Below are 24,645 nucleotides of genomic sequence, written 5' to 3'. Positions count from 1 at the left end.
GCCAGCCCAGAGCATTCTGGTACAAGCATCTCCCTAGTGAATCCAGGCCTTCTCTATTGTATTATTTTTGCCAATCAATAATGTGTGAATCCATGTCATTATATTTTTTAAAACTAAGATTCAAGATCGGGGGGGGGGGGCTATTTTGAAACAGTGGTCACTGCAAGCCCATGTTTCATGCCTTAGTTTGAGCTCAATTATGGGCCATCTGAAGGCTGTTGTCAGTTTAATTTCTCCTGTAAGCAGTTCTGTTAGCATGAGGGAGAAAAGAGGACGCGTTATATAAAATGGCATCAATGCATGTCAGATTTTATGGGGTGTTTTGCTTTATCAAGTTAAACAGGCACAGAAGCAGGACTCGGAATTGGCTGTGAGTCACTGAACCACAGAGTGAGCTCTTTAGGGAACAAATAATGGATTGAGGTGAATCAGGAGGCTGTCTGAAGGCTTATTTAATCCAGATTTCTTTTCTATTCTGCATTTAATTCTGCATGAAGTTGAAGGTGAGGTTTCATGTCTGTGAATGGCTTCATAAGACAAGGACACAGATTCCATCAGCCCCATGTGAAAATTTTACATTGTTAAAGCTGAATTTGGGGGGAAAAATTATGATTTCTCCTCCCTGGATCTCCTTAAATGATTGTTTCCCTTCCTTTTTTGCTTTAATAGTCCACTTTTCTTAATCTACTCCAAATATACCCTGGGCCTTTACCCAGCTCTACCTTTACATCTGTAAAAGTATTTTTGCAAAGACACTACGTTCTGTGGCTACTGAGAATGTGAAGAGAAGATTCTGGAAGTTTTGGCAGGATGGTCAAGGAGGCAGTTTTCATCTAAGACACCAGAGCTTAGAGGGTTCTTCTTGACACTCATTTCAACCTCTGTGGAAGATGAATTTGCTGACTACTGCTTTCCATGCACATACTGTCCTCCATGTGTAAGGCAACTGACCTGATAAAATAAATCTCCCTCCTCACAGCCGCTGGAAGTTCTTCCTGAATCCTAATACCCCTTCATTGGCTCCCATGCCCACACGATGAGTTTTAAACTCTTAAACCAGCATTCAGTTGACTCCCCGTTGAGTAATGGCACCCTCCCTCCAAACAGCCCTCTGAATACATTTGACTTCACTGACTCTGCCTGTTTGCTCAGGCCATTCCTTCCCCTAGAATGGCCTCTCTCCTCTATGTCCAGCCAGATCCTATATGTCCTGTAAGTTCCAGCTCAACTTCCGTCCCCTTGGAAGATTTCCCTGACCATCCATCTGAAAGAGCCTACTCTTGTCCTGCATTCAGCACTTCCTCTCCACACAGGGTGACCACATAATTTATTACCCATGACACTTTGGAGAGTGCAAGGGGGACCCTACTAATAATTGTGCTGGTTAATCAGGCAAAAATCCTGTTTTGGGGAAACCATTCTCACATACCTGCTTCATCTACACCATTTGACTCTAAGTTCCTCAAAGCCAGAAACTGTCATACATTCCATAGTATTTGTTCCAAGTCTAACGCAGAGTTTTGTACATAGAAGACACTGATTAGTGAAATAAAGAAGAAAGAATGAATTGATGGGAGGAGGTGGTGTAGATGTTGGATGGATGGATGGATGGGTGGATGGATGGATGGATGGATGGATGGATGGATGGATGGATGGATGGGTGGGCCTCCAAAGTGAACCTTTTCTCAGAGAGTAAACTATTTACCTGAGGACTGTACTACTTATGTAAAAGCTCCCATATCATTAAAACAAAAACAAAAAGAACCTCCTTTCCGTCTATTTGCATTCTCCAAGTTGGCTTCAGTTCCTCTACCCCAGCCCCCTAGTTAAATGTGTTTCTCAGCTTCCCTCTGTGGCCCCAGCTGGAAGGCAGACACACCCTGGCCTTCGTTTCCATTTGGTTTACTGTGGATTACTCCAGGAGGCAAACAGTTTGCTTCCAGCAGAATGTCTTCCAATAAAGAAAGAAAAGATTCACCATCCAAGAAACAGCCTACTTGTTTGGACTAAACACTAATTGCACTTAAGTACAAATGGTACAGTCCAGACCCTGGAAGGTAGCGGACTTGTTTCACTTCTAGCAGTCTCTCGTCTCCAGAGTCATTTCTTAAACACCAGTAACATTCTCAGTATCAGGAATGCTAATCAGTTTTTCATATTTTTCTAAAGCATATTTTTCTCTCCTTCCCCCACCCTTTCTCCCCACCCCCGTTTCAGAAACGAGAAGGAATCCTCCAGTCTCGGCAAATCCAAGAGGAAATAACTGGTAACACAGAGTATGTCAACACCATTGTTGCCAGCAATTCTGTAATGGAACACAGATGTTTCTCCGAAATTTGTCCATTTGCTGATATTTAGTTTTCATTTATTGGGATTGCAAGAGGGATTAGACTTCAGCCAATGATTATAGTTTAGCCTTTTCCATGCATTCAAAACATGCTTCTCAATGCTTAAGGTACAAACTTGGGTGGGGAAGTGGGGAGAGAGAATTAGCAGTGATTGAAAAATTCTAATTTTGTGGCACTCCAGGAAAAAAGTGTGCCCAAAAAAGCCAACCAGCATGAAATCATCACACCATAAATATGGGGTTGAATTTAAATTGTTAACCTTCAAAAGGACATTTTTCTTCCTTTTCTGAATCTGATTTATTTGGTCACGTGCCATGACCCAGAAAGCCCCTCTCTACCTGAGAGTGGTGTTTTTTGTTGTTGTTTTTCATTTACGTTAATAAATTGGAATATCAGGACGTGTAAGAGGTTTGAGGGGAAAACAGGTTTTGGTCTGAAGCAGAAAGAACAGGACCGTAGGGGGTATGGGTGTGAGATTACTTGGGCAGGCCTGAGCCCTGGCCACACGCAAAGCCGGGCAAAGTTTGTTCGCAGCATCCCCTGAACCCCCAGCTTTCCTCTATGTTCCCTTGAATAAGAGCTAAATGAAAAGAGCAGGGCCCTCTAAGCCAGCCTGACTTGAGTTCCAATCCAAGCTCTGCTGCTTACTCAAGCTCCCTTGCCCTCTCTGACCTCAGCATTTTCCTAACCAGAGAGATTGTGAGGATTCCACATGGTAATGGCCCTGCCCTCCTTTCCCTTGCCCTTCATTGCCGTCTTCTCTGGCTTTTCCCATTACTGCTGACCCACACCATCCAAGACTTGCCCCATCTCTAGGACGCTCCCCTTATGCAGTCATGGCTGATGGGGGGTTCAGAGTGCTGCCTGCCTGGACCCAACTGTGCATGTGCCTTAAAAAGGGCCCAGGGGTGTGGGCATTTCAGGCCCAGGGTAGGGCAGAGATGTATAGTGGCCCTTCCCCAGATGCCCAGTGGAAGGCCTGCAGAGACCTTATCAGGCAGCCTCCACATCACTCCAGGCCCCAGTCGTGGCAGCCGAGGGGGCAGTTGATCTTTGAGGCACACTGATTCTTGGCCTTGGTTCTGTGAGGGGTGGGAGGAAAGCTGCCCTGGCTCAGGCTGCTGGGAGAGGAACAGAATTCCTCACCATCCTGCCCACACCTCTCCTACCCTATGCCGGGCTTGTCCATGCCTGATATTTCACTTTCTGGAAAAGAGGAAGGCATATCTGAGAGGAGTGTGGCCTGTGAGAAACTTCCGAACCAGGGAACATGAAGTTTTGGTTTTCTGAGCAATCTGTCAATTGCCCATTATGCTTTCTATGATCTTTCTGTCTGCCATCTGGCCCCCTAGATATAAACATGGTTGCAAACTCCTAACACAGTACAGTTTATGGAGCACTTTTGTCTCTATTGAGGGTCATAAAAAACACATGAAGTATCGATTATACTTCCTAAAACCCCACAGTCCAAGGTAGAGAAGGAGATACCCAGTGATATCTCCAGCCAACAGTTAACTCCAAGTTCGCTATTCTTTCCAGTATACTATCTGCGGGTCATCATTTGAGTGATAGATGCACAGTTGGAATAATCCAATCTAATAAGAACTAAAAACATTGAGAAAAATGTATTGAGCATTTACTATAAACTAGGAATTATGCTAAAGTCTTTCTACATATTAAATTATTTAATGCTCATAGCATTCTATTGAGGTATGTACCATTATCTTCATTTTAGAGAGAAGAGACCTGGTGCCCAGAGAGGTTTGGTAGTTTGCTCAAGGTCACACAGCAAGCAAATGGCTCTGTGGGATTTAAACCTAAGTAGTCTGTCTTTAATGCTCGTGATTTTAGTACTTTACTGCTTCACTGCTATAAGTGTGGTTCCATATTTCTGTCCTCTGAAAAACACCTATCCTGTGTCAAAGGCAGGTGCAACTTGGTGGGTGTCACAGGATGGACAGGAAAGAGACAAACCTGACCTCCCCAAGCAGATGCCCACAGCAACCTGGGCAGTGAAATTCCATGTTGGGGTGCTGCTGGAGCTCTGCTCCTAAAAGGTCTTTGAGAATCTTGAACCCCTGACTCCAGTATTCTTTCTCAACTATAAGCAACGGTGTGATTTTATTTAAGGTCCTTTAAGCATCTTTGGTACCAGACTTTGTGCAAACGAAGTACAGCAGAGGGGAAAACAGGTGGAAATGTACTGAAGACCACCAATAATTGGAGACTTAGTGCAGAATAAAATGCCAAGGAAGAAAGCTTTGGGGGCTCTTTCACCAAGGGCGAGCAGAGAAGATTCACAGTTTTTCTCCTTTTCCTACAGGGCTCTTTCTGGGAGGCATGGTGAGTTGCATAAGATTGTCCTCTGCTGCTGGTGACTGCCACGGGGGTCTAGTTAATTCTGTAGCAGCTGGAAAGAATGGTCACTCCGTGTGCTTCCTGCAAGTGTGTCTACACCAGCCTGGTGACAGGGCTGTTTGGCAGGGAGGGTCAGCTTACTGGTGGGAAGAGGAAAACTACACCACAGCTGCTCAGTCCCTTTGCAAGTCACCAGCCCGCTGACACTGCTGGGCTTCTGGCTGCGGGGCATTTGCAGGGGAGTCTAAGCACATTGTGAGGGTAAAGGAAAGAGGCCTATGGATACCCTGGGACTGTCCCTTCTCCCCACTGTGCCAATGTTCTAGAAGCTGCCTTTTCCCTTTCTTCATCACACCTCCTGCCTCTCCCATTTCCCAAGGACTTTGGGTTTATAAAGTCTGAATGTCAGGGATCTCTAGCACCTTTCTGGCAGTCTCAGATTTGCCCATTGGTGCAAGCGTAGAAAAGGTAGGCCCCAGGACCATGAAGCTGCCCAGCCCAGGTTCCACTTGGAGACTCTTCTCATTCCCTGCCTGGGATCCCCTCCACCGTTCCCCCTCTCAGTTCAGAGAACATGGAGGCCCTAGCAGGAAAAGACCCTGCAGGGAGCGTGGCTTTGCTATTTACTATGACCCTGTATTTACTATGGATACTATTTTGAATTATTCCAATAATGTGAATAACAATTAAGGTCGGTCGAGGCTTGCAGGTTTACAGAGCACATGCATATACATTCCCGTCTTTCATCCTCATGACACACGTGGGGAAAGTTCATTTCTCAGATGGCATTTAATAGAAGAGGAAACGGAGGTGCAAAGCATTGAAGTAACTAGATCACTCAAGAGGAGGAGCTCAAGGCTTGTGTCGGGGCTCCGGGGCTCCCAATCCGCTTATCTACACACTCTACCAGGATGTTTGTCTTGGGCGTCCTGGTTTTGAAAATTAGGGACTGATTCGATAGTTGGATAACAATCAGCCTCCAAAAAGCTTCAGAAACACTTTAGAACCATGACTAAATCATGATGGAATGGAACACAAAGAATGCAGAGTAATGACCAGTCCCAAGTCAAACTGCCTGACAGAGCCCCCAACCGCAGCCCAGAAGAGGATTGACCTAGTGGGTGGACGGACAGACGGATGGACACACACACACACACACATACACACACACACACACACACACAGACACATGTACACACATACAAAGGTAAGAATCAACCCCAAATCTCTGCCCTAAACCCAGGTTCCATTGTTCCCAGCACAGCCTCATACCCCAAAGAGTTCCCGTTGGTAGCTGACCATGTGGCCTTCAAAGATGCATGGCCAGGACCTGGGGTGGGCCTCCCACCAGGAATCAGCTCTGTTCTACTTGACATGTCCCTCTTTTTCAGAACGTGATGCTTTTGACACCTTGTTCGACCATGCACCAGACAAGCTCAACGTGGTGAAAAAGGTGGGAAAGAAGAGCCTGGGGGGTGGGGGGAAGGAGGGGACAGGGAGGAGAGTGAGAGATAGCAAAATATTTTAGGAAAACCCATCCCTGCAGCTCGCAACCTTCCTGAAATTTGTGTCATTACCAGATCTCTGCAAACACGGGGCTTTCTTGCTTGATTTCCATTTTACCTATCTTGTTCTCACTGGATGCCTCATCTAGTCTCTTATTTTTCCCACTGGATGACAGCATCTCTTGGGGATTTCAAGGCTACTGGCGTCCTGTCTTCACCTGCACTGAACCCTCAGCTGTCCCTGCCTCCTCCCCTGCCTCCCCTCTGTCTCCCTGGGCACAGGCCCCTGTGCTTAGGAAGGGACTTGGAAGGAAGGACCTAGTGGAATTTCTTCTCTGGCACCCCTTCCTACCGTGTTTCCCCCAAAATAAGATCTAACCAGAAAATAAGCCCTAGCATGATTTTTCAGGATGACATCCCCTGAACATAAGCCCTAATATGTCGTTTGCAGCAAACCTTAGTATAAGACCTGCTCTTATTTTGGGGGAAACACTGTAATTTCCCTTTGGCCCCTGTCCCTGGGCTCAGACACGCCACCTCTCATTCTGCCCTGTTGGGGCTCCCTGCTCCTTTCACAGTCCTAAAACTGGTCATTTGAATCACCTAGTGTTTGAGACTGTAAGTCCTGGGTGCCATCCTTTCCCGTGAACTTGAGGGGCCCTGAAGAAGAGTCTCATAGGCTGCTCATCATCACTCATCTTAGCACAGTGATCAGCTCTCATGAGGGCCCTGACTCGACCTCATCCTGTGTGATCACACAGGTCCTTGTCCCCACAGCAGAGTCACAGTGGTGGCCTCCAGGGCTGGCACTAGTGAAAGCCTCTATCTCAGTGCCCGCTCTGTGCTTCTCTTTTAGACTCTCATCACTTTCGTGAACAAGCACCTGAATAAACTGAACCTGGAGGTCACAGAACTGGAAACCCAGGTAGGTGACAGCCCCAAGTGCAGAGTACGGGGCAAGGCCCTGCTTGACAGCCACCATTCCAAGTGTCTCATCCCTGCATTGCCAGGAAGGCTTTCCACACTGACCCTTTCCACACTGAGTGATTCTATTCCCCTCAGAGGGGTGAACTGCTTGGAATTTCTCTGAATTTTTTATTTTGAAAAGTTGCAAGAATATTATCATGAATACCTATATACTCTTCACCTACATATACTAACGGTTAACAGTTTGGCCACATTTGGGTTTTTTCTCTCTCTCTCCACCCTAAGTACTTCAGCCTACATCTCTGAAGAACAAGTATATTCTCTTTGATAACCATAATCAATGGTAACTTTAACACTGATATAATACATGGATTTATTAAGGTTGAACTACATGAAATGTCTGATATTTGACTACTTTTGACACTATCATATGGTTCAAAAAAATTCTATATTCAAATTTTTCCTGACATCATAAAATTCTCACATGCTGCATTTAGTTGTCATGTCGCTTTAGTTTTTTATTATAGAACAAATCCTCAGTCTTTCTTTGTATAACATTGTCATTTTTAAAGAGTGAAGACCGTTTGATTCATTGAACATCTCTAAATTTTGTCCCCTTGTGATTAGATTCAGATTATGCATTTTCAGTAACAATACCACCTAAGTAATGCCATATACTCACTTTTGTCCATTAGTCCCATTACTGGTGACAATAACTGATCACTTGGGTAAGTTGGTGCCCACTAGATTTGCCTACTGGAAAGCTCTCCCCACCTTTATAATTAATAACAAATATTTATTGAGAGATACTTTAAGACTGTGTAATATATTCTGTTTCTCAACCTCCTTTCATTTGTGATGAATTTCTAAAGTGTGGTTTTCCTTTGAGCACATGGGCATCTCCCGTTATTTTGAAAAGCAATTCCTGGATCTGTGCCTGAGCTTGAGTGTGTCTGGACTCTGTGAAATGAGCTTTATACACTCTTTTGGGAGGTAGGGAACACTCTGGAAAAGTGATGTTTCCTCAAGTGAGCTAGAATGAGCTCTGGAACTTTCATTTGAATTTTCATGGACAGCAAGTGTATGCACGGGGGTCCCTACTAATCATGTTTGGTGTCTGTCTGTGGGTGTTACCACCGAGTCATCAGAAAGAGCCCCGGGGGGTGGGAGCAATCTAAGTCAGTGGCACTCAGCTGTGAGTAACCCTGACCCTAACCCAAGTTCCTCCCCTGAGTTGACAGATTGGATTCTTATTATTCTCAACTCATTCCAGCCACCGCCAAAATGAGGCCCAGTTAACTAGTTCAGTGGGAGGGCCTTGACTTTGACACAGATGCTGGGGTCTGCTGTTACATTGTCCACCCTGGGGTGGCCTGGGATGAGTCATGCTCAAGCCCTACCCACCTGAGTTGAAGGCTGGATGAATGGAAGCAGGGAGGAAGCAGGGAGGAAGTTCATGCTCAGGGTCATATGCCCATAACAAAGGTGGAGACACAGGCCCACCAGCCAATCACCCACTAAAGCTCAGACTCTAGGCCTAGCCCACATTCCAGGCAATTTAGTTTTTTGTGATTTTTTAAAAGTTTCCTACGATAATTCCAAGAACTTTGGCCTCCTGCAATCTCTAGCAACTGTTGTTTATGCCCACAAACATTTGGTGGCCCTGCCTTCTTTGAAAGGTTCTATAATATCAGATATGCCTCTGACCTCTATATCTTTGCTCTGGCCATGCTCCATACCTGGAACACCTACTCCTTCCAAATTTCCCTCGTCCCACAGGCCTCCACTCCTCCACAAAGCCTGTCCCAAGTGCCCAGTGCACACTCACCTCACCCTCCCTTGAGTAGAAGACCTGTATCCCTCTGTTTATTCTAGGCATCTGTTGTCCCTTGGACCAGGTTCCCAACCACTCCGGCCTCCACTGTCCTTGATGGAAGGGATGGGGCTCTAAGCCTCTTGAGAGGGCCCTCGTCACACAGTTGTGCTTTGTCAACAAGAGCTGCCAGTAAGCTGTGTCCTGCTTGCTTTGTTGATTGCCCAGATCGTAATAGCAATGCAGAAAGTCTTCACGTAACATCATAGATAGATTCTTGCAAAGTGCAACTTTAAGTGAAATGGCATTTAACAAAACCAATTTTCCCATGTGTTAACTGATGTAAACGAGAGTTAAGTTCCTACAGTATATTTCTGGTCACAAAAATATCGCCGAACTTCTAAATAAAGACCCCAAATGCTTATAATATTAAACATTGAAATAAATGTGAGCTATATATACATTCAAGGAAGACAAATAAAAACAAGTGAGATAATCGTTTTCCAACCCTCTTAGTCTCCAGTTCCCAGTTGCAGGTGGATGGAGCCTGTCCTGGCAGTTCAAGGCACAAAGCAGGAACCCACTGTGGACAGGACACCCTTCCATCGCAGGGTGTACTCACACCCACAGACACACTCACTCAGATAGGAACAATGTAGACACACCTGTTCTCCTCACATACACATCGCGGGGTGTGAGAGGAGATGCGTATGCAGAGAAAACCCACACAGACCTGGGGAGAATGTGCCAACTCCACACAGACAGTGGGCCCAGCCAGGAATTGATTTTCTCTCATCAATGTTAAAATGTAATGATGTTATTCGAGGACTTGTTATCGTTAATATTTATTAAGTGTTGCCTATACGCCAAGCAATGTTCTAGGCACTTTACACATGTTAACTGGTTTAGTCCTCATCATAACCCCATGAAGTAGATACTATATTATAGTCATCCCCATTTTACAGATGAGGAAAAAAATGAGACACAGAGAAGTTACATAACTTGCTCAAGTCACACAGCCAGTAAGTAGTAGGGCTGGAGACCTAGCTCCAGAGCCCACATTCATAAGAACTACACTATGCTGCTTCTCAAGCAATAATAGAGGGGTGAGAAGGGAGAATGTCCAGGCCTGAATGACACTAGAATTCTTTCTCTATCATAAAGCAAAAGTTACCCTGGTAGTCTCGTGCCACTGGCTTTATACATCCCCTTTCCCTCGTCTTTCTGCTTTAGTTAACTCCCTAGTTAACTCGCACTCATCCCTCAGGTCTCCATTCAGGTAGAGCCTCCTCCAGAAGCCTCCCCTGTTGCCTTCAGTGGGAGGGAGTGACCTTTGTCACTCTCACGCAGGCCAGCATGCTTCTCTCCGTCAGATGAGCTGCTGCATTTCCTCCACATCCATCTCCCCATTGGACTATGAGCGTCTTGAGGTCAGGGTCCACACCCGACCCCTCTCTATGGTCCCCATGCCCGATCAGGGCCTGGTACATAGTCAATGCTAAATAAATCCTGGATCGGCTGAAATAAGGACCAGGCACACATGGGGCAGGCCTGCTGCAGAGCAGACCCTCCTGCCTTGGGCCACTGCCCTTCACCCCCTGCCTGGAACCTGCCTGGGGATGTAGCCTTTGGGTGATTGACATGGAAGATGACAAGCTCCCTGGATGGGGCTTGGCTGGGGGGCTCAGGGGTCCAGTGCCTTCACCTGGCTCTCTCCCTCCAGTTTGCAGATGGGGTGTACCTGGTGCTGCTCATGGGGCTCCTAGAGGGCTACTTCGTGCCCTTGCACAGCTTCTTCCTGACCCCGGACAGCTTTGAACAGAAGGTAAGGGGAGGTGAGGGAGGCCCTAGTCCACGGGCCCTGACTCATCTGCTTACTCCTATGCTGGGGCTTCAGGAAAAAGGCAGCAGCTTCCTGTCTGCCCACCTTCCTGTCTCCCCCTTCCGTGGGTGGAGGAGGGCCCATGCTAGGCAGGAGCTAGCTGCAGACCACCAAGCACCGTGAATAGCTTTTCCTTCCCTCTCCAGCCTGGCCCTGGTGCCCTCGCCATATGCTCCTGCCATGTGCATGTCTCCCCAGAAGTGACAGGGAAAGTGGCTGCAAGGCTGGTCAGTCCTGCAGACACACACTCAGCCTAACACCTCTCATAGGCTGCCACAGCCTGCATGCTAGACAAGGGGCAGTTGGTGCAAAGACACTGTTTTCTGCCTCGTGGACATGTTTGCAATCTCATCCTTTCAACTGTGCGCACTAATGTCCCTGAGTTGAAAGTCCTGGCAGTTGACACAGGAACACAGTAGGATAGGAAGAGGATTCTGAACTTCTCCAGGAGTGCTAACAGCAGGCTGGGTCCAAGCAGCTCACACTCTGCATGGCCTTCCCATTTTGGTAGCCTCATTTCTCCTTCAAATTCGGGCCTCATTTTAGCTGGACCTCTGCCCCTCTGGTTATAATGCTGGCTCTATTGCTTCCCTGGGGCAGGTCCTGGGAGCCCCGAGGGTCCAAGAATGAGTGTGTAACTAAATATACCCTGCATTTCTCTTTCCAGGTCTTAAACGTCTCCTTTGCCTTTGAGCTCATGCAAGATGGAGGGTTGGAAAAGCCAAAACCACGGCCAGAAGGTACTTTGCTCTTCCCCCAGCAAGACCCTCTTCCTGCACACAAGTGGTCGGGGCACAGGGCAAGACTCACGTTTGATAGCAGAGAGAAGAGTTTCTTTTCTGAAGCCTTTGCTGTTTGCATGGAAAGTGGGACAGGGTACAGCTGCCCAGTCCTGGAGATCCTTTGTGAGCTGCAAATCACATGGTCGTGTGAAAAAAGAGAAACTGAAATCCCATGCATGGGATCACAGGGAAAAATAAGGGCCTGAGCAGATGTGGTACAGAGCAGAGGTGCTGCTGTAGGAAGTGCCCTCTGCCTAATTTCCAGGTTCTTCAGTCCCTGGATAGGGTGCTGACCTGCCAAAGAGCTGTATCCCAGTCAGGAAGGGGGAAGCTGTAGGAGTCTTTGCTGGCAGCCCTGCTCTGAGCATAATTGCCTTTCCTGTCCTGTTCCTACTCCAACTCTGCCCAAGGATGATTTGTTGGGGTTGGGTTGAAAATGTAAGACTGAAAAAACAAAATGCACAAGGAACAAAATGCTCTAGCAGCCCTCCTGCGCTGGCACTTGGATCTATTTGTGCATGTAGGAGGTGCGTGTCTTCAGTAGTCTTCTTGGTACAGATGTTTATTTTCTACTACTTACTGAAATATTCCATTTTACAAGCACTAGTGCGTCAATGCTGTATTACAGATAATTTTCTGTTTATATCAATTTGGAACATTAAGAATGCCATATGTGGGCCCTTTGCTTGCACATTCCTAGGTGTTTAAAGGGAAGTGGATAAGTAGGGATTTCATGCCTTCACTCCCTATTGCTGTGTCTGCTCCAAGTTCTTCCACCCAAAGCTCCACATAAAGGGACTTGTTTGCTGACTGTCCAGTGGGCCGGAGACCCCCTTGATCATGATATGCCAAGAGGGGCAAGCCATCCCTGACCTCAAGGTACTTGCAGCCACCCAGGGGAGAGAAAAGATGCATCCAGTCACCAGAATAGGACAGTCATGATAACTGCCATGAAAGAGATACAACTAAGAGGTTGTCAGAATTGAGGAGGTAATGCTCTCTCCTGTTTGGGGTGGGGGTTAGTTTGATGGAGATATTGATAATTGGGCTAAACCATAAGGATCAGCTAGGGCTTTTGTTTGGAGAGTGGGATGGAGGAGTGGTGGGTATAAGTGGTGGATTTCCTTGATCTGAACTAATGCCCTTCCCAAGAAGCTCCAGAACCAACACACCTGGTGGGCAGCTTTGGACCACCACACCAGAGCACCACCCAACCAGCTCCACAAATGACACACCCAAAGAGCAGACTCAGCTGTCATCAGAGCCCCTCTAAAGTGACTCCTCATTACAACTTGTCTCCTACAGTCACAGCCAGCCAGCTTGAGAGTCAGTCCCACCCACTGATGTGCCAGCAGCAATAATGGCTCAATTACAGTAGGAGGGCACACAAAACACATACAAGGGACACCCCTGGAACACTCAGCTCAGGTGGCCAGGGAGACTGCACCACTGGGCCTTACAGGACACCTACTACATAAGGCAACTCTGCCAAGACCCAGAGATGTGGCAGGTCTACCTAATACATAGAAACAAATACAGTGTCAGCCAAATGAGGCAATGTCCCAAATGAAAGAACTGGACAAAAATCCGGAAAAAGAACAAAACAAAATCCAGAAAAAAACAGCTCTATAGAAAGTCATCAACATACAAGAGAAGAGAGCAAGAGAATAAAGGAACAGAGGAAAACTCCAACAACAATCAGAAAACAATAAAGTGGCAATAATTACATACCAGTCGGTAATTACTTTAAATGTAAATGGCTAAATGATTCAATCAAAAGACACAGAGTAGGGCCAGCCCAGTGACTCAGGCGGTTGGAGCTCTGGGCTCCTAACGCGAAAGGCTGCCATTTCGATTCCCACATGGGCCAGTGGGCTCTCAACCATAAGGTTGCCGGTTCCACTCCTGGACTCCCTCAAGGGAGGGTGGGCTCTGCCCCCTGCAACTAAGATTGAACACGGCACCTTGAGCTGAGCTGCCACTGAGCTCCCGAATGGTTCAGTTGGTTGGAGCGCGTCCTCTCAACCACGAGGTTGCCGGTTCAACTTCAGCAAGGGATAGTGGGCTGCGCCCCCTGCAACTAACAATGGCAACTGGACCTGGAGCTGAGCTGCACCCTCCACAGCTAAGGTTGAAAGGACAACAACTTGACTTGGGAAAAGCCCTGGAAGTACACACTGTTCCCCAATAAAGTTCTGTTAAAAAAAAAAAAGACACAGGGTGGCGAATGGATAAAAAAAGAACAAGACCAGTATGTATACACTCCTTAAGAGACCCACTTCAGATGAAAGACACACACAGACTGAAAGGGGACGGAAAAAGATATTTCATGCAAATGGGAAAAAAAGAAGCTGAGGTAGCAGTATTTATATCAGACAAAATAGACTTTAAACCAAAGTATGTAACAAGACAAGGAAGGGAATTTTATGATAAAGGGATCAGTCCAACAAGAGGATATAACTCTTGTAAACATCTGTATCCAACATAGGAGCACCTAAATATATAAAGCAAATGTTGGTGACATAAAGGAGAGATCAACAGTAATACAATAATAGTAGAGGACTTTAACAACCCATTGACATAAATGGATAGACCATCCAGACAGAAAATCAACTAGAAAAAAATAGCCTTAAATGACACATTAGATCAGATGTATTTAATTGATAATTTGACAACATTTCACCCCAAAGCAGAAGAATATACATTCTTTTCAAGTGTATATGGAACATTTTCCAGGGTAGATCATGCCAAGGCACAAAATAAGTCTCAGTAAAGTTAAGAAGACTGAAATCATATCAAGCTTTTCCGATCACAGAGATATGAAACTAGATATCAATTAAAAGTAGAAAACTGAAAAACACACAAACACATGGAGCCTAAATAACATATTACTAAACAATGAATGGGTTAACAACAAGATAGTGGAAGAAACCAAAAGATATCTTGAGACACGTGAAAATGAAAACACAATGACCCCAAATCTGTGGGACAGCCATAGCAGTGCTAAGAGGGTAATTCATAGCAATATAGGTCTACCTCAAGAAAGAAGAAAAATCTCAAATAAACAATTTAACCTTACTCTTAAAGGAACTAGGAAAAAGAACAGCAAACAAAGCCCAAAGTGAGTATAAGGAGGAAAATAATAATCAGAGTGGATAAAAATGAATCGGAGTCTATACAAACAATACAAAAGATCAATGAAACCAAGAACTGATTTTTTTAAAAGATAAAATGGACAAACCTTTAGTCAGATTCGTCAAGATAATAAGAGAGTGGACCCAAATAAATTCAGAAATAACAGAGAAGTGACAACTGACACCACAGAAATACAAAGGATTATAAGAAAATACTATGAACAATTATATGCCAACAAATTGCACAACCTGGAAGAAATAGGTTAATTCCTAGAAACATTCAATATTCCAAGACTAAATCAGAAAGAAACAAAATCTGAACAAACTATTAACTACAAAAATCAAATCAGTAATCAAAAAAACCTCAGCAAACTATACTCTTGGACCAGATGGCTTCACAAGTGAATTTTACCAGATATTCAAAGAAGTAATACCTATTCTCAAACTATTCCAGAAAGTTGAAGAGGAGGGAAGACTCCCAAATTTATTTTATAAGGCCAGCATTACTGATAACCAAAATGACATGAAGACACTACAAAAAAGAAAATTATAGGCCAATATCCCTGATGAACATAGATGCAGAAATCTTCAATGAAATATTAGCAAGTCAAATTCAATAATACATTAAGGAGAGCATACAGCATGATGAAGTGGAATTTCTTCCTGGAATGCAGTGTCGATTCAACATCTGCAAATCAATTAACATGATACAACACATAAACAAAATGAAGGATAAAAATCATATGATCATATCAATAGATCCAGAAAAAGCATTTGACAAAATCCAACATCCATTCATCATAAAACTCTCAGCAAAGTGGGGACAAATGGAACATACCTCAACATAATAAAGGCCATATATGACAAACCCACAACTAACATCATACACAATGGTGAAAAGCTAAAAGCATTTTCCTTAACATCAGGAACAAGACAAGGATGTCCACTTTCACACTTTTATTCAACATAATACTGGAAGTCCTAGCCACAGCAATCAGACAAGAAATAAAACTCATCCAATTTGGAAAGAAAGAAGTACAACTGTCATTATATGCAGATAACATGATATTACATATATAGAGAGAACTCTAAAGATTCCACCAAAATACTATTAGAATAAATGAATTGAGTAAAATAGCAGTATACAAAGTTAATATTCAGAAATCGGTTGCATTTTATATACCAATAGCAAACTATCAACAAAATTAAGAAAACGATCCCATTTCCAATTGCATCAAAAAGAATAAAATACCTAGGAATAAATTTCACCAAGGAGGTAAAAGACCTCTGCTCTGAAAACTATAAGACATTGAAGAAGGTATAAATAAATTGAAGCATATACATGCTCATGGATAAGAATGAACATCATTAAAATGTCCATACTTCCAAAAGCAATCTACAGACTCAATGCAATCTGTCAAAATACTATAGGCATTTTTCACAGAACTAGAACAAATAATCCTAAAATTTATATGGAACCACAGAAGACCCCAAATAGCCAAAGCAATTGAAAGACACACACACACAGAAAGTTGGAGGTGTCACACTACCTGATATCAAACTATACTACAAGGTCATAATAATCAAAATACTATGGTAGTGGCATAAAAGCAGACACACAGATCAAAGAAACAGAATAGAGAGCCCAGAAATTAACCCACTCCTATATTACCAATTAATTAGTGATGATGGAGGCAAGAATATACAATGGAATAAAGGCAACCTCTTCAATAAACGGTGCTGAGATAATCAGATGCAAAAAAAATGAAACTACACCATATACAAGAACAAACTCAAAATGGATTAAAGACTTAAGTATAAGACCTGAAACCAGGGGTGGCCAGGTGGCTCAGGTGGTTGGAGCACTGTGCTCCTAACACGGAGGTTGCCGGTTTGCACACGGGCCAGTGAACTGCGCCCTCTACAGCTAGATTGAGAACAACGGCTTGACCCGGAGCTGGGCTGCTGTGTGCGGCTGTGTGCGGCTGTGTGCGGCTGTGTGCGGCTGTGTGCGGCTGTGTGCGGCTGTGTGCGGCTGTGTGCGGCTGTGAGCCAGTGAGCAATGCTCCTAATACCAACACGGGCCAGTGAGCTGCATCCTAGACTGAGAACAACGGTTTGACTCAGAGTTGGCAGTGGGGCAGGGGGTAAGGGGAAGAAAAAAAAAAAAAAAGACCTGAAACCATAAAACTCCTAGAAGAAAACATAGGCAGTAAAGTGCGAAATTGATCTTAGCAATGCTTTTTTTTTGCATGTGCCAATCAAGAGAAACAAAAGGAAAAATAAACAAACAGGAAGTTTCTGTAGTGTGAAGGAAATCAAATGCAACAAAAAGACAACCTACTGAATGGGAGAAAATCTTCCCCAATGATACATCTGATAAAGGTTAATATCCAAAGTATATAAAGAACTCCTTCAACTTATCACCAAAGAAACAAACAAGTCAATTTGAAAAATGAGCAGAGGACCCGAGCAGACATTTCTCCAAAGAGGACATACAGATGGCCAATAGACATGAAAAGATGCTCAACGTCACCAATCATCAGGAAACTGCAAGTTAAAACCACAATGAGATCACCTCACACCTGTCAGAATGTCCATCATCAATACATCAACAAACAAGTGTTAGCAAGGATGTGGGAAAAGGGAACCCTCATGCTCTGCTGGGACGACTACAAATTGGTGCAGACACTATGGACAACAATATGGAGATTCCTGTAAAAATTAAAATTAGAACTACCATGACTCAGCAATTCCACTGCTGGATATTTATCTAAAGAAATCCAAAACACTAATTTGAAAAGATATGTGCACCCTTTTGTTCACTGCAGTGTTATTAACAATAGCCAAGGAAACAACCTACCGTGTTTCCCCAAAACTAAGATCTAGCTGGACAATCAGCTCTAATGCATCTTTTGGAGCAAAAATTAATAGAAGATCCAGTCTTATTTTTCTATAATATAAGACCCGGTCTTCTGTCAGACCGGGTGTTCTATTAATTTTTGCTCCAAAAGATGCATTAGAGCTGATTGTCCAGCTAGGCGTCATTTTCAGGGAAACAGGGTAAGTGTCTATTGATAAATAAATGGGCAAAGAAGAGGTGCAACATGTATACATAAAAAATAATGAAATAAAAATAATGCAGAATAATAATGCAGCCATGAAAAATAATGAAATCTTGCCATTTGGAACAGCGTGGATGGACCTAGAGGGTTTTATGCTAAGTGAAATTAAGTCAAACAGAGGAAAAGAAATACCAATAATTTGTTTTCTCTACTCCAGTTCTTCAGATTTCACTTATATGTGGAATCTAAAAACCAAAATAAATGAAAAAATAAGACAAACTCCTAGATGTGAAGAATAAGTTGACAGTTGCTCGAGGGGAGGGTGGTTGGGGGGATGGGTGAAAAGGGTGAAGGGATTAAGTGCAAATTGGAAGTTATAAATATAGTCATGGGGATGTAAAATACAGCTTAGGGAATACAGTTAATATTGTAATTATGCATGGTATCAGATGGGTACTAGACTTATCAGGGTGATAAGTAAATTATATAAATGTCTAATCATTATGTTGTACACCTGAAACCAATATAATATTGTATTGTACTGTATGTGTAATTAAAAATATTTTTTAAAAAAGGATAAATGTGCAGGCATCCCAGACAGGATGACGATATGCGCAATAGTTCTCCCTGGGGAGGGGAGAGTGGCTCAGTTATTGAGACAGAATCGCATGTGGCTGAAGCCCATGACAGCTCTGGCTGAGTCCAGTCCCTACCCTACTATCTGTGTGACCTTGGGCAACTTACCCCCCTGAGCCTCGTTTTCATGTCTATAAAAGAATGGAACTCCTAGAGATATGCACATTACAGGATTAAATGTGACAATGCCCACTGCACAGCACCTGGCACCTAATAATAACTGTAAGCAGTGACCCATCTGGCTGAAACATTAAGAGTATGAAATGAGTGATGGTTGATGGGGATAAAGCAAGCTGATGTGAGGTCCTAGGTGCCACAGCAGAAAGTTTGGACTTGACTCCGTAGGCGTGGGAGCCTTGGAGGTGCTTAAGCAGTAAGTGATTCTGATCAGCGCTCTGTTCCAGGGAGATCATTTGGAAGGCAGTGTGAAGAACAGATGTTTAGATACAGGGCACCCTCGGCAGCATGGGGGAGCCCAGGAGGAAAACCAAGCTTGGGAGGGACATAGGGATGTCAGCTTTGAAAACCTTGAGGTTGACACCTAGGCACTGAAGAAGCAGAACTGCAGTTGGGTGGAAAGATCAGGGCTGTGATTGTATAGTGGGAAGTACCTTGTGGGAACACCTTTCCTTATAAAGATGGAGGAGAAAACAGGAAACTCCGATTAGAGAGGTGGATGGTCTAGATAGATGGTGGTTGGGTCCCTGTCTCATGCCTCATTCCAGACCTCGGTAACTATCAGCTCTAGCCAACAAAAGCCACCCTTTATTCTCATTTATTCTACGCGCCTGGTCACTGCTGATGGAGGACCTCTAGAAAGATTGGCGTCCCTTGAGGGGCTCTGTCCCTGGCAAGGCCACTCTAGTATCTAGCAACCTAAAGCCATGAGAAAAGTACTCTTGAGTGGCCAGATGATGAGCACCCATCTCTGGGTAGGAGAAATACACTGGGAGAGCCCTGGCCAGGATTTCTGCTTATTCTCCTGAGCTGCTTAATAGGAGACTTCCGGGTTACAGATTGGAAGTACTCCTTATACTTCAGGTTTTAGGCATTTATTTCCCTCAAGACAGTTTTCCCAGTATCAATCTGTAGGGATATGTCAGCATATAGATGACATTTCTTGTGCAATGATTGAACTGATTAACATGAAACTTCCTGACCAATGTGAATGGAAAAACATCTGTTTTATTTGTTGTTACACTGGGCATCATGCCCATGCTGAAAATTTCCAGTACATAAAGGAGAAGTGAAATGGTATTCTGTGGACCTGTACTTTGTGAGAAGTCTACCTCAGCCCTCTGTCTGGTGTCTGTGCTTCTCCCTGGAAAGGGAAATTCAGCAGTAAATGCTACAGATTTTATAAAAGGTGGGTAATTACAGAGAATGTGGCTAATTCCTGAGGGTGTTGCAAAAATCACATTGACTATGGCAGAGGCATTTTTCATGGCAAAATGGTGTTCAAGTCAGGAAACGCATTCCCTGCCATGCTGTTTGACACTCAAAGCTCTGTTGGACCTTGACATCCCCTGGAAACACAGCCATCCCCAGAGGCTGCGTAGTCCAGCTGCAGTGGGTAGAATGGACTGGAGAGGGTCAGACAGAGGCTTTAAGAAGCCCAGGAAGGAGCTGCTGCAGTGACTCCGCCTCCTTCCCCTTCACTCTCACTCCCTTGGTGAGCTCACTTTGTCTCCTCTCTGCCTTCCTAGGAGTTTCCATGTAGGGTAACTTCCTAATGTTTGACTTGAGTGAAATTTAAGAAACACTCAAACACCAAGTGGTCAGGGGAGGACAGGAAGCAACCCACAGGGTATGGAGTAATTCAACATGAATAGGGGACGGTAGCAGGGCTCAGCCACTGGGCAGGGTCCCAGGTAGAGAGGCTCAGATACATGCATGAACCAACATGGGAACAGAAAGGGAAACTGAGTTCCAGGCCTCTCAGATGATTCCTGGGAGCCCCTAGTCTACCAGTAGGAGAAAGAGCCCAAGCCCAGCTGGAGTAGAGCAGGGTCAGTCTGCAACTGGGATGAGACTGGGGAGGGCCACACAGGAGGAGGCCCAGAGGTGGGGGAAGCCCTAAGGAGGTTCCCCAGCCCCAGGTCCTCAGCTATGGCCCCATGCGTGCTCATTTTTGTGGGGCCTGGGACCTGGCTGTGGCAGCTGCAAAGGTCCCAAGGCTAAAGCCTGGGAGCCACACCCCAGCCTGACCAACGATTCACCTCCGCTCTTAAAGGATCCCTCCCTGGTCCTTTCACCAGGGCCTTACTTCTTAGAGTCCTGACAGGTCCCCAACCCCTCCTTTCTGGGAGGCTCAGCCTGACCCCTCCCACCGGGAAATCCCATTCATTGTTTTCTCTTAACATCGTTTACCTCACCTGACCTTCTGCACCCTTAGGTGTCTTTTTAATCATGTTTACTGTGAACAATATCACATCGCCAGAAAGGTACATAAAATATAAACGTGCAGGTTAGCGAAACATTACCCAGAGAGCCACTGTGCCACCACCATCCAGCTCAGGGAAGTCACCCAGCTCCGGCGCGTTCCCTCCAACCTGCCTTTTTTGAACATAATCCTCTCCCTCTTCCTTAAAGATAACCACTCTGCTGACTTTTACAGTCATCAGGCTTTTGTCTTTTGAATTGTTTTTTCTTTTTCTACTTTTATTGCCTTAGTATGCTTTCCTAAATAGTAGGCCGAGTTCCTTTTTAAATGTGTTTTCTCTACTTCGGTTCTTCAGAGGAAGGCCCTCCTAGGGTTAAAACTACAAAAGCACAGGAGCAGAGAGGGGGCCTTGGTGGGGGGAAGAGAAGGCAGAGGGGCTGGCAGAGGTTAGAGGGGCAGCTGAGAAGGGGACTAAAAGAAAGGAAGGGAAGGAGGGAACACAGGAAATGGTTGTATAAAAGCTTGGCAACCCGTGGTAGAACTCTCCTGAATACACTCCAACACCCAGCCTCAAACCCAGCTGCCTTGCTCTATCCTTACTCTGAATCTGTCTGGCCCCTGAAGACACGTTTTTACTGAGTACTCTCTGCCAGGTTGGCTTCGGGGCCCTTCCTCAGGGAGAGGCAGCTTGGTCATAACTCACCTTTCCCCGGCTGTAGCCTCAGGCGCCTCCCTCCTTCCTACCACTCAGGGCCAGCTCTGTGGGAGAGGGGCCCCAGGGATAGGTGAGACTCGGGGGACAGCAAGCACTTCTCTTTTCTCAAGATGCTGTTTCCAGGGTGAAGGCTGCATGCTCTGGGGCCTGCTTCATTTTATTGAGGTGAAAGCCCACAGCCCAACACGTCTGCCCCTTGCTAGCCCCATGCTCTGAGTTCTCACTGCACACTTCAACACCCACATGCCCTGTGTCATCTCCTAGGGAGCCTCCTCGGAGTCTCCCAGCAGAACGGGGGGCTCTTCCAGAGCACAGAATAATGTCCCGTGGGTAAGGGGTGTGACCTCCCCCATCACCATGCTGGGCACGTGGTGATTGACAGAAGAGGACAACGTATGCCAACTTTAGGTCACGTGACCCCAGTGAAGCATTGTGTATTTTTTGTTTTCTATGCAGACATCGTCAACTGTGACCTGAAATCCACACTGCGAGTGTTGTACAACCTCTTCACCAAGTACCGGAACGTGGAATGAGGGGCAGACGGGACCGTCCTCCAATCCTCCTTAACCTGCTTACTCCTGTCTCGTGCTCTCTGCTCTCCCACAAGTCTGCTATAACTCAGAGACAGTGGGAACTGAATTAGGAAGGAAATACTCAGTACTCAGTGGGCTGACCCACAGCTCCCAGGCCCTGGGGACTGACCCAGCAATTGCCTGAGAAGGTCTTCCCCATCCTGGTGTCGGGTCCAGATTTCTCTCAGTGTGATTTGGGAACCCGGTCAGGCCCGAGAGACCCACACAGAAAATGAAAATAAAGATAAGGGTTACCATTTAATGGGTGTAAACCATGTAGCAGACACCACAGTAAGTGCTCTGATGTACTCAAACTCAGTCCTCACGACTCCTATTGAAGCAGGTGTTACAGGTGAGGAAACTGAGGCTCAGAGAGGTTAAGTGACTTGCCAACAGTTGGCATTTTTTTTCCCCTTTGAACAACATATTTGCTAATAACTAGCCATTTACATCCCATTCTTTGCACGTCCTATTGTCGTGTGTGTATGTGTGCACGTGCACCCACAGAGAAGACAGGCCCACTAACCCCACCACTAACCAGGCCGGGTCAGGGCTTAGTTATTCACACTCAAATTGGCAAACGAAATTTAACCCAATTAATAGTGTATGTGTGGCAGGAGTCATGTCCCTCAACTCCTTTGTACAAATGAAAATTACGCTTAATTCCTTCAGATTTGTAATAACTCCATACTCTGGTTTCAGGGTGACATTTGGAAAGGATTCTGTTTAAAATTAATGGAGTGGCACATTTTACAGCCTTTTTGCTTGATTACATGTAATGGAAGTGCCCTATATTTTCCTGCAAAATAAGTACTCGATTCATTATCATTAGGCAAATGTATAATATACGCCTCCACCACAGAAAGCCAGGCGCAGGCCCACGTGAGCATGGCTTGGGAAGTAGGGCTCTTCAGCAGGGACCCTTGAACTTTAAAGAAAGGAACTCCTTTTTGCTTTCTAATTGATCATTTAGACCGTTTCTGGCTAAGTCTGCCTACATGCAATTACCAGCTAATTCAAGCGAGGAAAAATGTAAGTCATTCAGACCCAAGCCGAGTGGTTTCCTTGCGTGGGCTACTTACAGGCTTGTGGTAACTTGTATCCCCTCTCTGTGAACCCAACTTTTAAATACAAGGCTCTAATTGTCCCAGGCTGCCAGGTCCTGTAGTAATAGGAAAGGGACTGAAATGGGGGGTGCTTAGGGGAACAAGAAACTTGGGGAAAATATTTGCACACTTAACATATAGGGGAATACCCTCAGGCAGACTGATGGATGGGACGTGTGGGGTTTACAGTCTTTGTAAATTGACCAAGCACTTGTAGGATAATTACTAACTTGTACTGATATGTCTTAATTATAGAATCTTCCCAAATATGCCAGGTGGACACAGCCTGTGTACCCACCTCCAGAAGTCTGTGCTTGCTTTGTCACTACTTTCGCCCATTGCACAAAGCCCTGCTCTAGTCTGAGGGTGAACCCTGACTACACAACCCGGAGTTAGGCCTCCATATGGTCCAAAACATTTTCTTCCAGCTCCTAAACCATTCTTACTCTATGGTCTATCTTCCGTAACTCAGAACCCAACAAATTTAGAGATGCTACATATTTCTTTGGATATTTTGCTCTAAAAAAGAACTGTTACTCAGCAAAATGAGCATTTAAGATATAATGACAATGTACTCTCTTGTGTCCATTTATGTAAAAGGATACCGTTATTTTTCATGTAATTATGAAATATTATGTTTCTCATTAGGAAATACTAAGTAGTATAATAATTGTTTGCTCTCTTTTAAATTCCTGATCGGAAATCAAGATAAATCATTGCTTTACCTCCTTGAGCAATACTAAAGCGAGATAATATAAGAAGAATGCATTCATTTAAACATGCTTTGCTGTACAACCTTTCTCTCTGGTTTTGTCTTTTGTTTTTGTCTTTTGTTTTGTCTTTTGTCTTTCGTTTTCAAGCTGCAAGTGTAACAAGACCCCTTATTAAGATCACTCCTTTTTGTACTTTATGTACTTGAGATGAAAACACATCAGAACACTTGGAAAGTTTTTTTTTTTTTAATAACAGGTCTAATTTCTCAGAAAATAGTGTTTCAAGATCGAGGTGTTAGCCTCAATCCAGAAACCCTTGACCTGGGCCTGGTTTTAAAACTCTGTCATCTCATTTAGAGGTTTTCCTTTAGATTCTGCTGCTCAATACATGGCCATGGTTTAAAGGCAGGAAAATGGCATCAAAACAATAAATAAACCAAAATTAACCCTCATCTCTTTTAAAAAAAGAAACTGAGATAAGTCTAGTCTCTATAGGCTTTTCTTTTTTTAAAATTTAAATGCATTGATATTTTTAATAGTTAATACATGGTGCAAAATTCCAAATGCATAAATGGGTATCTAGTGAAAAACCTAAATCTCCCTCCCTCCTTCTCCCTTCCCTCCCAGCAGCCAATACCCCTCCCCAAAGACAGCTATTTTGATCCATTTCTTATATTCACTTCCAGAGATACTTCAGCCATAAAAA

The 24,645-nt window shown here is 44.6% G+C and overlaps 1 protein-coding gene across 1 annotated transcript in view; it reads left to right on the top strand.

The window, feature by feature from the left end:
- Nucleotides 1-24,026, top strand: part of PARVA (parvin alpha) — a 153,724-nt gene extending 129,698 nt beyond the window's left edge. Inside the window, exons 7-13 of the mRNA XM_081064230.1 lie at nucleotides 2,218-2,276; nucleotides 4,672-4,691; nucleotides 6,098-6,159; nucleotides 7,068-7,136; nucleotides 10,675-10,776; nucleotides 11,501-11,573; nucleotides 22,005-24,026. Of these exons, the coding sequence (XP_080920356.1) occupies nucleotides 2,218-2,276; nucleotides 4,672-4,691; nucleotides 6,098-6,159; nucleotides 7,068-7,136; nucleotides 10,675-10,776; nucleotides 11,501-11,573; nucleotides 22,005-22,081 (462 nt within the window). The 3' untranslated portion in view covers nucleotides 22,082-24,026. The remainder of the gene's footprint in view (nucleotides 1-2,217; nucleotides 2,277-4,671; nucleotides 4,692-6,097; nucleotides 6,160-7,067; nucleotides 7,137-10,674; nucleotides 10,777-11,500; nucleotides 11,574-22,004) is intronic.
- The last annotated feature ends 619 nt before the right edge of the window (nucleotides 24,027-24,645 follow it).

This window comes from Rhinolophus hipposideros (assembly GCF_964194185.1).
Source record: "Rhinolophus hipposideros genome assembly, chromosome: 10".
In the NCBI taxonomy this organism is placed as follows: Eukaryota; Metazoa; Chordata; class Mammalia; order Chiroptera; family Rhinolophidae; genus Rhinolophus; species Rhinolophus hipposideros.
This window is presented reverse-complemented; position numbering and strand designations above follow the sequence as displayed.